We start from the raw sequence: 12,397 nt of genomic DNA on the forward strand, positions 1-12,397 counted from the left end.
CTTTAAAGTTACTATTCTGCAGGTTTATTTATTTACATTTAAAACAAATCATATGAAGTAAAAAGAGAATATTTGTCAGAACTACACAGCAAGTATTTTATTATTTTAAAGCACTATGCTTCTTGCGTAAAGCACTGCTATATGCAAACTATATAAAATTAATTGTGTTTTGATAACTGTCTTAAGGGTAGTTATCGTAGTTACTGACAACTGTCTTAATAATGCACAACAAATTCTACCCAGCATAAGATTTTTGGGAAAATATACCTATTGTATCTCTTCCAGCAGATTTTTCAGACCCAGACAGATTCACAAGGACAACACCTCCGATGCTGAGAAATAAAATGTTATGTTCAATTAAGCTTAGCAAAACATTCTGTATGGAAATCACTTAAGAGTAATGTCTGAGACTATTTATGATTGTATTAATATTTTGTAGTATTGTATTTTATCTTTCTCATTCACTATAGTTGTCAAAATTACAAACTAGAATTAGTAATGCTTTGAAAGGCAAATTAGTTGAATGGCTCAGATAATCAACATCATATAACATACTCTTAAAGCAGGGGTCCCCAAACTTTTTGGACCTGTGGGAAAATTTGGGAATTTGAGAAACTGCTGTGGGCACTAGCACAAAATTGGTCCTGTGGAGGATGTGGTTAGCATATAATGGCTGCTATGGGGGCCTGGCTAGTTAAAACTGAGCTAAGGAAGTGGTGGCTGGGACAGAAATAGTGAGACTAGAGGCTGGGAGGGAAGCGTAAATAGCAAGGCAAGGGGGTAGAGGAAAAGCAAGGCTCGAGGCTAGGAGGATGGAGAAACGTACACCCTAATGTTTTTCAAGGTTTTTATTAAAAATATTTTTTTGAAAAGGACAGGAAGTGGGGAGCTTCTTGAGTGGCATTGGAAGCTCACATGGGTGCCATGGCATCTGCTGGCACTGCACCAGGGACCCCTCTCTTAAAGTCCTGGCAAGTTGTTTTTGAGACTCTGAATTGTTTATGGGTTAAACAACTCAGAGTTAACCCACCAATTGCTAATGGTTTGTTGTTGGCTTAAATCTGGGTTGATTAACCCATAAACAATCCAGAGTTTCTAGGATCATACATCGTGAAACCACCCAGGAATAAGGTGTTCCTGAGTTGTTTCAGAAGGCAGAAGTGGCGGCGAGGGGGGAGGTGGCTCACTCCTGTGCTCCCCTGTCAACTCCTGAGTAAACAGCAAGTTGAAATCTTCCTGTTCATTTGATGACAAACATTTCTCCAGTTGCCAAAGCACTTCAAATGCCAAGCAGGCCATCTATAGTTCCACTACACTTGGGTTTAAATTGTTCAACAAAAAGGACTTAAAACCTGATCACACATTGAAAAAGATTTTATGCAGTCAAAATGGAATTCTGCTCTTGCTCTGTAAAAACATTGACAGGAAATAGAATTGTGTAGGTATATTAGTTTTGGTTGTTTTGCACCTGGCCATTTTAGCCTAAGTAGCTCAGGTTAGAAATGGGTGACAAGTCTAATCTCGGGTTGCTTGTACTAAAATGGAATCATGGGCAATCACGGGCAGAGCAGCTGCCAATACTGGAGCAACACTTTCAGCAGGCATCCTGCAAATTTATTTCCCCTAGAGCTGTACACGATCTGCTGCATCTAAAAATAGTGAGAAAGCCTTCTCTACTAAATCCAGCTATCTAAAAAAAGTATAGGAAAACTCAAATCTGTGGGAAAGAAGAAAATTGGAGATTAAGGAGTCTATATTCTTACCTTAAAATGACAGCTAACAATTTTGAAAGGGTAAACCTATCTCCACTGTTACTTGGAAACACTGCAGCTAAGATTAAGGTAAATAATCCTGTGTAAAGAAAGAATTGAAAATTTTATTTGTAACATTTAATACATAGTATACATAAATAATAGTGTAACACATTATCAGAGAAAAACACAATGCTGAAAACATAACAATTGAAATAATGGATTAGATCCAGACTAAGTTAGTCTTACTTAGTCCCACTGAAATGTAAAGGTTGGTCATAGCTAACTTAAATGTCATTGCTTTTAGTAAGACCTAAGTGTGACTAATTTAGTCTATATTCAACCCCAAAATAATAATACATAATTTATACTACGAAATAAAAGACACATCTTAAACTTTGAAATAAAACAGAATTTCTAAAATATTTAATTTTTATATGGAGAACTGATGGTTTGTTGTTGGGTTGTGAACTGTGGGTTATTCTTGGTTTGTTAGCATGACTGGGTTCACACAACACAACAACCCACGATTTCAACAAAAACCCACCCTCCACAACCAATACACAACCTTGAGTATGGGTTGTGAACTGTGTGGGTTATTCTTGGTTTGTTAGCATGACTGGGTTCACAACAACCCACGATTTCAGCAAAAACCTACCCTCCTCAAACAATACACAACCTTGAGTATGGGTTGTTGCGCTGTGTGAACTCAGCCATTATTTCCCTTCTTTTCATGCTGAACCAAAACCAATTCAGTAGTGGGAGAAAAGCAATTGAGAATATAACTAGTATCCCATGCTACTCAGCATTTTATTTATTATTTATTATCAAAATGTATATCCTGCTTTTCACTGAATATTCAGGGCAGCTTTTACACAATGCTGCAGAGGTTCTGGAGATGATTCTACTTACTTGACTTGGGCTTGCAACATAATACACCTTGGGAGCCCCTGTGACTGCCTTTTTTGATAGAAAAAGATGTTGGAGGCTCCAGTTGTGAAACTCTCTCATCAGGTGTAGCTTGACACAGATAGAACTGTATTTTTCTTAACCATGCAATTAATGAGGTAATTTAAACAACTATAGTAAATTTTAAGTAAGTTTTAAGTGTGTCAACAGTCTTTGAATATATGTTTCATTTCTTACCAGAGGTTGAAGATAGAATATTAACTATGGCCACTTGGGTGTCTGAAAGCGCTTCTTGATAAGAGAAGTTTGCCAAGAACCACTAGGACATTAAACAATAAGTGTTAGTATAAAAGCTTGTTTCTTGTTTTAATTCCTGCGATTTTTAGTTTCCATTCTGTGTTTTAAAACGTTAGGAAAAAACTAATAAACCATTAAAACCCCAAAAGTCAATCAATTCTTTGGCTAAAAAAAAAAAGAAAAAAAGATCATGATCAGAAAAAAAAAATTAAGAAGCTGTTAAAGGATTAGGCACACAGAACACAAATAATATGGGTCATTAATATACTAATTAATTTGCAAATGTTAAGGAAGTTACAGGCATATTCTGTAAAGTAACAGTGATTTTACATGTACATTCACAGGGGACAGCCATGTTGTTACTTTGAGAATCACATTTGAACAAAGTGATCATAATTTTTTTTGGAACCATCAAAATGCCAACATATTGTCTCCAAACCGAAGGTTAATTCTGTCTAAATCTAATTGCAGTTAATGGACTTTAAATCTCACTGAATCAAGGGACAACTTAAGTGAAGCTAACTTTCGCCAGATTGGGACCACTTTATTTTCATTACATATAAGTTATCATGTGAATGTTGGAAAGCTGAATCACTCTAGAACTGGACAACCACATGCTATTTGTTGAAATGATGAAAGAAAGGACTATCCTGTGACCTTCCAGTTCCTCTTAGAAAATGTGCCAAGCAATTTCCAGATATCAAGAGATTACTGGATATAGTCATACACAATGAGTTAAGTAATGGCAACTCATTACAACTGTAGCTATTCACCCCAATCCTAAAATACCATTATATGTGTAACAAAAAAGGTCATTTGGGTGTAATGTGCCTGGTCTATCTACCTATAATTCTAGACTGTGTACAAATAATAATGGAATTTTGTTGCTGCTCTGCTAGTGGAGACATGGAAAATACACCTTGAAAATCTACTGCATCTTACACTCTATACGGTAGCTTTAAACTTAATTTCAGTATTATAACTGCAAACTGATGTCTGATCAGTAGTGGCCAATTTATTCAGTGAGGGTAAATGTTAACTAATGGAGCTGGAAGTAAATGGCACACCTTTATATTTTGACATTCTTTTTGGTGAACTTTTATAATAGCAAGTGAGTATAGACAGTATCCAATAGTGTCATTGGGCAAACTAAAATAGCGCTAGTAGAGCTCCCCTGAATCTTTTTGTTACACAACTGGTTGCCCATAACGCTTGTGCAAGTTGTTGCCCAGCAGTCTGCACAAGCTGCACAAGATCATGCACAACCAATTCTTCTCTTGCGCGTAATTCCGAACCAAGTTTCTATTAGCACAACATCATTGGTGCTAATGGAATGTCACAGCTGGATATTGCCCAACATTTCCTTCTAATACTGAATAACAGCTTTTGTTTATTAAATTGTAAATTCTCTCACTCTTCTTTCAATATGTCAAAAAGGAACCTATCGTGCTTTTAAACACGTGTTTAAATAAATTAATCATTTTAAACACAAATAATTAAATTAGTGGACAGCGGTTGATATTATCCCTAATTCTTTAAATGATGTCAACAAAGTTAAACTATTAGCATCACAAATGTCCTATTTTATATTTAGACAAGCAGAGCAGGCCTAAAAGAGTTAGAATATAAAATAATTGCGTTTTCAGTATTATATATTAAAAAAAACAATAAAGAATAAGTGACATACCACAAAGCAAAAGAAAAAGCTGATTTTGGCTACTTGAGATGCTGTAAGCTTCCCTACAGCTTTTAATATTGAATCCTGCTCCTTAACTGTTGGATAAGACATACGAGACAGCTTTGCTTCCAGTGCATGGCTTGATGGGAGTTGTCGAATCTCCATAATATTACTGAACCTGACACGAGGCTTTTTGGGAGCTTTGGGGGGGAAACAAGTGGTGCAGGTCATTATACATATTCGTGGAACAGAAAAATAATCTACAAGATAAATCCCAGACTTTCACCAAGTTCCATCAGAGTATTTAACCCATGTCTAACTAGTTGCGCAATTAGTTTTACAAGTGCAAAATGGCTTCTCTCAGAAGCATGAAAGAAGGTGTAGCTGAAAATGGCACCTTCAATATTGCATCCCAGATCTGCCTTTCTCAAGAGGATGGGCTCTGGTCACGGAAGGTCCCTCCCCTTGACTAACGTTCCACACACACACCCCCCACCGCTCACCCAATTCAGCAGGGTCCTGACTCTATGGGCCTGTCTGCATGATCATTCAGGGGGAAATAAGGCATGGTGGCTCATCTCCCTCACCATACATGCTGGGAGAGCTTTGTATAATTACCATCCCCAGTGCAGGTTTCCATGTCTTGCGGACATAGCGAGTGTGGCTTGTTGCCATGGTTAACAAGCCACCCCAGAACTCTACAACAGCCTACGGGTTCTAGCTTGTTAATCAGGAGAACAAGTAACTCTTACCCCGATCTGCATGGCATAGCAAGCTGCGCCAGCAAGGATAATTATGTAAATCCCCCTGGCACGTGCGGCAGCAAAAATAAGTCACCGTAGGTTATTTCCCCATGATCGTGCAAAGCTGGTCACTGTGCAGCATTTTTGGGAGGTTGGAGTGACTGCCATGGGAAGAAGAGGGAGAGAAAGTTGACTTCTACTAGTGCAGTTAATTTAGTTTAAATCTGGAACCAACCCAATGAGTTCCCATCTCTATTGAATGCATTTACTATATTTAAGGAATGAATCAAACATCATCAATTTGGGGACAGCTGATTCTCTTTTCAAAAAGAAAATATACCGTTCATGAACGTGGTTCTTAGGAGAAAACCAGTTAGGTATTTTATACAACATCCCTGCCTTTGAGCTAGCTTAAGTATGGTTACTACACCATCTTGTGGTTAAATCAACAGAAGCTTTAGATAAGCCTTTGCTGATGTTAAGTTACAACATTTCTTGTCTTAAGTATTGGTTTCTGAGAAAAATAGGGATATAGTAACGAAGAGGCCCTAGTGACCATGTTCAAGTGTATACTGTAAACATTCATTCATCAAATACATATAAACAAATATAAAAAGAAAGAGCTAGGTGTAGAATCTATATTGTATGTAATGCACAATGGGATTTTGTGAGAAAAATTGGCTGAATTTCTGTCATGTCATGAATGTCCACACACAAAAGTGTGGGTCACCTTACAATAAATACTACGTCAAATTGAATAATACATGGTCTTTTAGCATTTATTTGTTTATTATATATATTTGTTAAATTTGTATCCTGGCTTTCCATGAAATGGTGCTAAAGGCAGAGCAAGTATTTTTTTAACATTAGTTTTCCAAGAATATAAAGTGCTCTCTCTAGTATTTTGCTGAACATTGTGAAACCACATGAAACGTCTAACATTGAACTTAAGATCTCCTTTGCACACTCTGTACTTCAACAACATGGTAGTCATTTGCTTCTTTTAGCATTTGCCTTGTGCATGAATTCCAAAGATTGGAGTAATCTGAAAATAAAAACTAACCTTGCCAATTATCTGACTAAAGGCATTTAACTTTATTTCTGAATGTATAACATATTTCTTATATTTTACTATTCTGCATGCTTTATTTGGTTCCGACAATATCCAAGTCATTGGATACAACAAAAAAGTACCAAAGGTTATATAGAAAACCGAAAAGTGTATTTTGACATTGTTAAGTATTTACTCACTTTTTTCACTATCACTACTAGTGCTGCTACATTTTTCACTTGGCAAGTCATGGAACTTTACAGGAACGTATAAAGGTTCACTCTGAAATGCAGCACAACAAATTTCTAGTTATGTATCACAGTTATCAAAAGCAAAAACTTTTAACAGTTAAATGCTATGCATATTTCTTCAGAAGTACACTCAAGGATGAAATAAATTGGTTAAACCAACAAAAACAAACCCATACTGTATTCAGTTCTAGGTAAGTGTGCACAGGATTGCAAGCACAGCTTGTTAAATTGCAGTAAATCTATTAACCAAATACAGATAACAAAAACTATGCAGTGGTAAGAATATGAAAAGCATTTACTAAGCTCCTTTGCTTTCTAGTCCAAAGGCTATATTTACATTCGATATTTTATTGAACATCTCACACTGTAAATCTCTAAATACAGAGAATAGGATTCAAAGAACCACAAGGTTCTACTTATGACCCTGGGAATTTTCAGGCTCCTCCTCACTACAGTAGCTCCCTGTGAGACTTTCCCACAAACTGGTCATGTGAACGTCTGATTCTGCATCCAAAACAGCACAAAGGGTTCCAGCTGGAAGGAAAGACATGGCAACTACCATGTGTGCACAGAAGCACTTTATATACATTTATTTTGAATATTTATAAAAATACAAAAATACAAAACATATTTTAAAATTCTGGATTAATGCAAAATACAGAGGGTGGCATTAATTGTTAAAAGCTCAGCAGAACACTGAACTGGTTTGCATAATACGCCGGGGCTCACCGGCAGTTATTCAAGCTACCAAATAGCTAAAACAGGGATGGGGATCATGTGGCCATCCAGATAATTTGGTCTACAACTCTCCCTTACCCCTCACCACTGGCTATGCTGGGCAGGACTGATAAGCCAAAACATCTGGAAGATGACAAGCTGCCCAGCTCTGGACCAAAGTTTCAAGCACAGTAGGACAATGCAAGAATGCCATACAAATCTGGCTTCCATCTGGGCACTTTATACCTGGTGATGCTAAAGGTGAGTTCATGCTATTTATACCTGGTGATGCTAAAATTAACTTCATGCTAAAGTAAATAAGTCTGTCTTCTATCTTGTGTTACAGGTAGTATAGCAGTCCACCAACACATTTAGCTATAATTGAAAAAGCATTATGCAAACTAGTGATTGAAGAAATATTTGCACTATATGCCTTTAACATTTCTCTAGGTCAAGCATAATATACCCTTGTAAATCAGAAACATTTTTGTTCTTATGTCAGTTTACCTTCTCTAATCAAGATTCTATTTAAAACTACATTATGCCTGACTCAGACTTGTGTTTACTTTCAGTGCTAATTTGAAAAGAGATGAGGAATGAATAGATATTGCCACACAAAATATTGCCTTTACTTAAATGAGAGAACTTACCAAAGAACTATTTACACTATTGTCAGTTGTACAAGCGGCAAAATAACCTTCAGCATCTGCAAACTAATCAGAGATTTAACATTTGAAATTCAACTAAGGCAAGCCTGTAGATCAGGGCTGGGCAAACTGGTGGCCCTTCAGATGTTGTTGGGCTCTAACCCTAGCCAACATAATCAGTGGTAAGGGGTGATGGTAGCCGCAGTCCAACAACATCTGGAGAGCCACCAGTTAGCCCATCCCCAGTGTAACTTAACAATAGTGTATAATTATCCCACAGAACGTTGCCATCAATATCACTGGTGAAATTTGGATTCAGCAAAGCTGGCCTATTGACCAAGAATAAACAGATCCAACTGCATTCCTGACTTGATGTTAGGAGGGCACTAGCTGCTGCAGGTTCAAAGCCAAGACAACACTGGCATGAAATTCATTTCAAGAAGAGGACAGGTTAACACTTTGCTGCTACAAAGCCAACACGATAAGAGGCACATGATAGGTGGACTGCAAACCACCATCTTTTTTTGGATAAGACAAATACCAAGCTGGAGTCAAAGGCCGGTCTAATAGTCACAAAAACGGGAGGAGGAGGAGGAGGAGGAGGAGGAGGAGGAGGAGAAGGAGAAGAAGAAGAAGAAGAAGAAGAAGAAGAAGAAGAAGAAGAAGAAGAAGAAGAAGAAGAAGAAGAAGAAGAAGGCTATATCAAGGAGACAACCAACATCATGAATTAACTTTAGACTACTAAGTATATCTGCATTAAAACAGACGGAATTACTAGGGTTTTTTAAAGGATTTCTATATGAATGGTTCATTTTCAAATGTCAACTTTCCCTCTTGGTTCTCCAGATATTGCTGTACTACAATTCCCATCATCATCTCTGATCACTGGCCATGCTGGATGTGGATGACAAAAGAGTGCACAGCCTACAGCTATTCAAAAGTGTGACCTTTCCAAAAAGCTGAGCAATTCCTGGTTTTGAATCTGGACCATGGGGAAATTACTTCAGGATTGGCATATGCATGCATAATTAAATTAGTATTTGCCTGGCCCAGTGCTCCTGAATTTGTGTAGTTTTGATTAGATGGGTAAGGCTGAAATTAGCAGCACCAATGTGACTTGCGGGCCTTTTAGGCAACATCATTTTGTGCTGAGTTTTCCCATAAGCAGGATTTCTTACAGTGCCTGACCTACCTCTGAGCAATCTATTAATAAGGATCTCAGAGCACAGAGAAATAGAAATACAATGGGCCAGTTCACACAAACAAAATAAGCCATGGTAGCTTATTTAAATTGTGAGGTGTGCCAGGCACAATTTCCATAATCACTGCCCTGGCAGCTTGTTGTATCATCCAAACTGGGGCAGCATGGCTTGATGGAGGAAGAAAAAACCCTCCAATAACCAAACGACAGACATTAACATGACAGGCCCTTTTTTTTAATAGGCTAATAAGAACTTTTCAAAAGGGGCAGAATAAAGAAAAAAGAAATGTAGAAAAAAGGAAATATAGAAAAAAGAAAGGGAGTAGAGATAAATCGTATGTCCAAGCACTGATTCCAGGCACAGATTAGGTTTTGTAACATTTATTTCATTTCATTCCTACTGCAATTACCACTTCTTTTTATGCCATGATTCACTTTGACATGTTAGACAAATGGAAGTATTATTTTACCACTGAATAACTGAGAGTTTAGGTTATGTTAGCTTATGTAGGTTTTTGTCTCTACCTTATGCTTTGACTTTGGGTAATTTACAGAAGCTACAATGTTGGTAAAATTATTAATCTGAAAGATAGACACTTACAAAAGCTGCATGCCTGCCACGAAACCCACGCGTGCACTGTTGTCTCCATGGTTTCCAAACAATAAATCCCAAAAGGTAAAGAACAAACATGGACGTTTTTGCAAATGTACTAAAGAATGGTTTTTTATACATAGTAAAAACATACTGCAAAGAGAAGAAAAAATAGAAAAGTTATTTTCAGTTAGCTTTACCTCTCAGCTCTTTGAGACCACTCAAACATTTCTTGAACATCACAGTCCATAAATAATCATTAATAAACATAAAGCAGAACTGCAGTTGAAGAAGGAACACCTACATTTACTGGTGAGGGAAGAGAGAACAAGCATAGCTTTCCTGAGTTTCTGTCACTGGAATACCCATACCCCAGAAGCCAAGAGGGCTAACAACAGAGCCTTTAAAAAGTGTGCCAGCACATGGCAGTATAGTGTTTTGCCACTGGGCTGTTGGCCCCTGTAAGTTAATCTGCTGTGAGTTAGATTCAAGGAGGTTGTAGCATCTTAGAGAAGAGAAATTGCCTAAAAGCTGAGGTGGAACTTCTTGCAAGGCAGCTGAGATCATAAGCTTTTACCCCTGAGAAGGGTGGAAGAACATGGGGCCACTATATAACAGTGGGTGGTCCGGGGCAGGAATGATGGCTGGCAACTGTCTTAGGAGGAACATTTGAAATACTGCCCTGCTCGCAAAACCTGAAATCTTATAGAGCAACAAATAAAGCTGCTTTTGTAATTGTTCTCTCATGCAGGGTAGAAAGAGTGTGCCTCTTCTAGGATAACAGGAATTCACAAGCTTTTTGGAGCTGTGCCCCTCTGGCATGAAAATTGCTTTTACTTTCAACAATAGCTAATAATGAAACTGAGAAACGTCCACCTCATTCAATCTCTGAGAACTGCTTCCTGAGATTACTATTTCCTACTTGCGTTTTAACAATTAATCAAAACGAACAGGCGTAAAAATGGCTTGAAGTGCATAGCTTTGTAAAGTCGTATGGCCTTTTATGAATCATTGCAGACAATAACAGTTGGACTTGGATAGGTCAAACATGTGTTCAAATCCACACAAAGCTCACGGAAGGACATTGGGCCTCTCAGTTCTTTCTCAACCTTATCTACTTTATAAAATTGTGCAAGTAGTGATGTGGGTGGGTTTGTTTTTTTTAAATCGAATTGAAAAGTTTTCTGGAAAAATGTCTGGAAAATGTTTCTAAAGCAAATTAGTGTCGGACCAAAATTTCTGACGCCCTAAACCATGGGTGGGCAACACGTAGCCCATGAACTGCATATGGCACCTTCAAACTGACACCACCACACCACAAAATGGTGGTGGTGCACAGCAGGGGCCATAAAAAAGCTGTATTTTCCCTTTAAAATAAGGTGTGCAAAAAGTGCACGCCTTATTTTCAAGGGGAAATGCTGCCTTTTTTCTGGCCATTGCTGCATGCCACAAAATTTCAGTGGCAATTCGGTGGTGGCAATTTCAGCAGCAGTAGATACCAGACCCTGGTAGGTTCAAGGTGTGGAACAGTGGTCAACTTTGGACAATCACTCTAGAGAGCGATCAAAGTTAGCATATTTATTTTACTTGTATAAAAAAGTTTTAAAAGTACCCATTGTATTTTTTTGAAAACGGTCTGGAAGCTTCAGCTGGTACAAAATAGGGCAGCAAGGTTATTAACAGGGACTGGCTGGCGAGATCACATCACGCCAGTCCTTTTCCAGCTTCATTGGCTGCCAGTCCAGGTCCGGGCCCGATTCAAAGTGCTGGTATTGACATTTAAAGCCCTAAACGGTTTGGGGCCAGGTTATCTGAAGGAACGCCTCCTCCCATATGTACCTACCCGGACCTTAAGATCATCTACAGGGGCCCTTCTCCGTGAGCCCCTGCCAAAGGAAGTGAGGCAGGTGGCTACTAGGAGGAGGGCTTTCTCCGCTGTGGCACCCCGGTTGTGGAACGAGCTCCCCAGAGAGGTCTGCCTGGCGCCTATACTGTACTGCTTTCGTCGCCAGCTGAAGACCTTTTTATTCACTCAGTATTTTAACACTTAATTTTAACTTAAATTTAAATTTTACTGTTTTAACTCTGTATTTTAATCTTATATCAACTTTGCTGTGTGGTTTTATCCTGGTTGAGCTTTTTATACTGTATTTCGTAATTGTGTTTTAACCTGTTGGGTGTTTTACTGTGGTTTTAATTTTTGTGAACCGCCCAGAGAGCTTCGGCTATTGGGCGGTATAAAAATGTAATAAATAATAAATAAATAAATAAATAAATAAATAATTTTTGTCCCAACAGACCTCAACTACTTGACCTGAAAAATTTGGGGAGGGAGGGGGAAGAAGCACGCAATGTAATTTAAATTTTATATTGTAAAGACATTTTACTGGAATACTTATACTGAAAACTGTTGGCACTAATAGATTTTATCAACCTAAAGAACTGTGACTGATATACCAACAAGCACTCATCTGTTTCAATAGAGCAACTCTCTTCCACGGAGGTTGTTGGACCTCCACTTTTACTATTAGTACCTATTAGTTCTATTTCACACTGAGAT

The 12,397-nt window shown here is 38.0% G+C and overlaps 1 protein-coding gene across 3 annotated transcripts in view; it reads right to left on the reverse strand.

Moving 5' to 3' along the window:
* Positions 1–12,397, reverse strand: part of SLC35F5 (solute carrier family 35 member F5) — a 38,611-nt gene that overhangs the window by 13,119 nt on the left and 13,095 nt on the right. For 2 of the 3 annotated variants that reach the window (XM_063116612.1, XM_063116613.1), the window contains exons 6-12: positions 9,847–9,990; positions 8,048–8,110; positions 6,630–6,711; positions 4,645–4,835; positions 2,898–2,979; positions 1,764–1,851; positions 268–332 (exon numbers count right to left, since the gene is read on the reverse strand). In XM_063116612.1, coding sequence (XP_062972682.1) covers positions 268–332; positions 1,764–1,851; positions 2,898–2,979; positions 4,645–4,835; positions 6,630–6,711; positions 8,048–8,110; positions 9,847–9,990 — 715 coding nt within the window. The remainder of the gene's footprint in view (positions 1–267; positions 333–1,763; positions 1,852–2,897; positions 2,980–4,644; positions 4,836–6,629; positions 6,712–8,047; positions 8,111–9,846; positions 9,991–12,397) is intronic. The other variant, XM_063116614.1, reaches the window with a different exon arrangement.

The sequence above is a fragment of the Elgaria multicarinata genome, chromosome 2 (assembly GCF_023053635.1).
Source record: "Elgaria multicarinata webbii isolate HBS135686 ecotype San Diego chromosome 2, rElgMul1.1.pri, whole genome shotgun sequence".
In the NCBI taxonomy this organism is placed as follows: domain Eukaryota; kingdom Metazoa; phylum Chordata; class Lepidosauria; order Squamata; family Anguidae; genus Elgaria; species Elgaria multicarinata.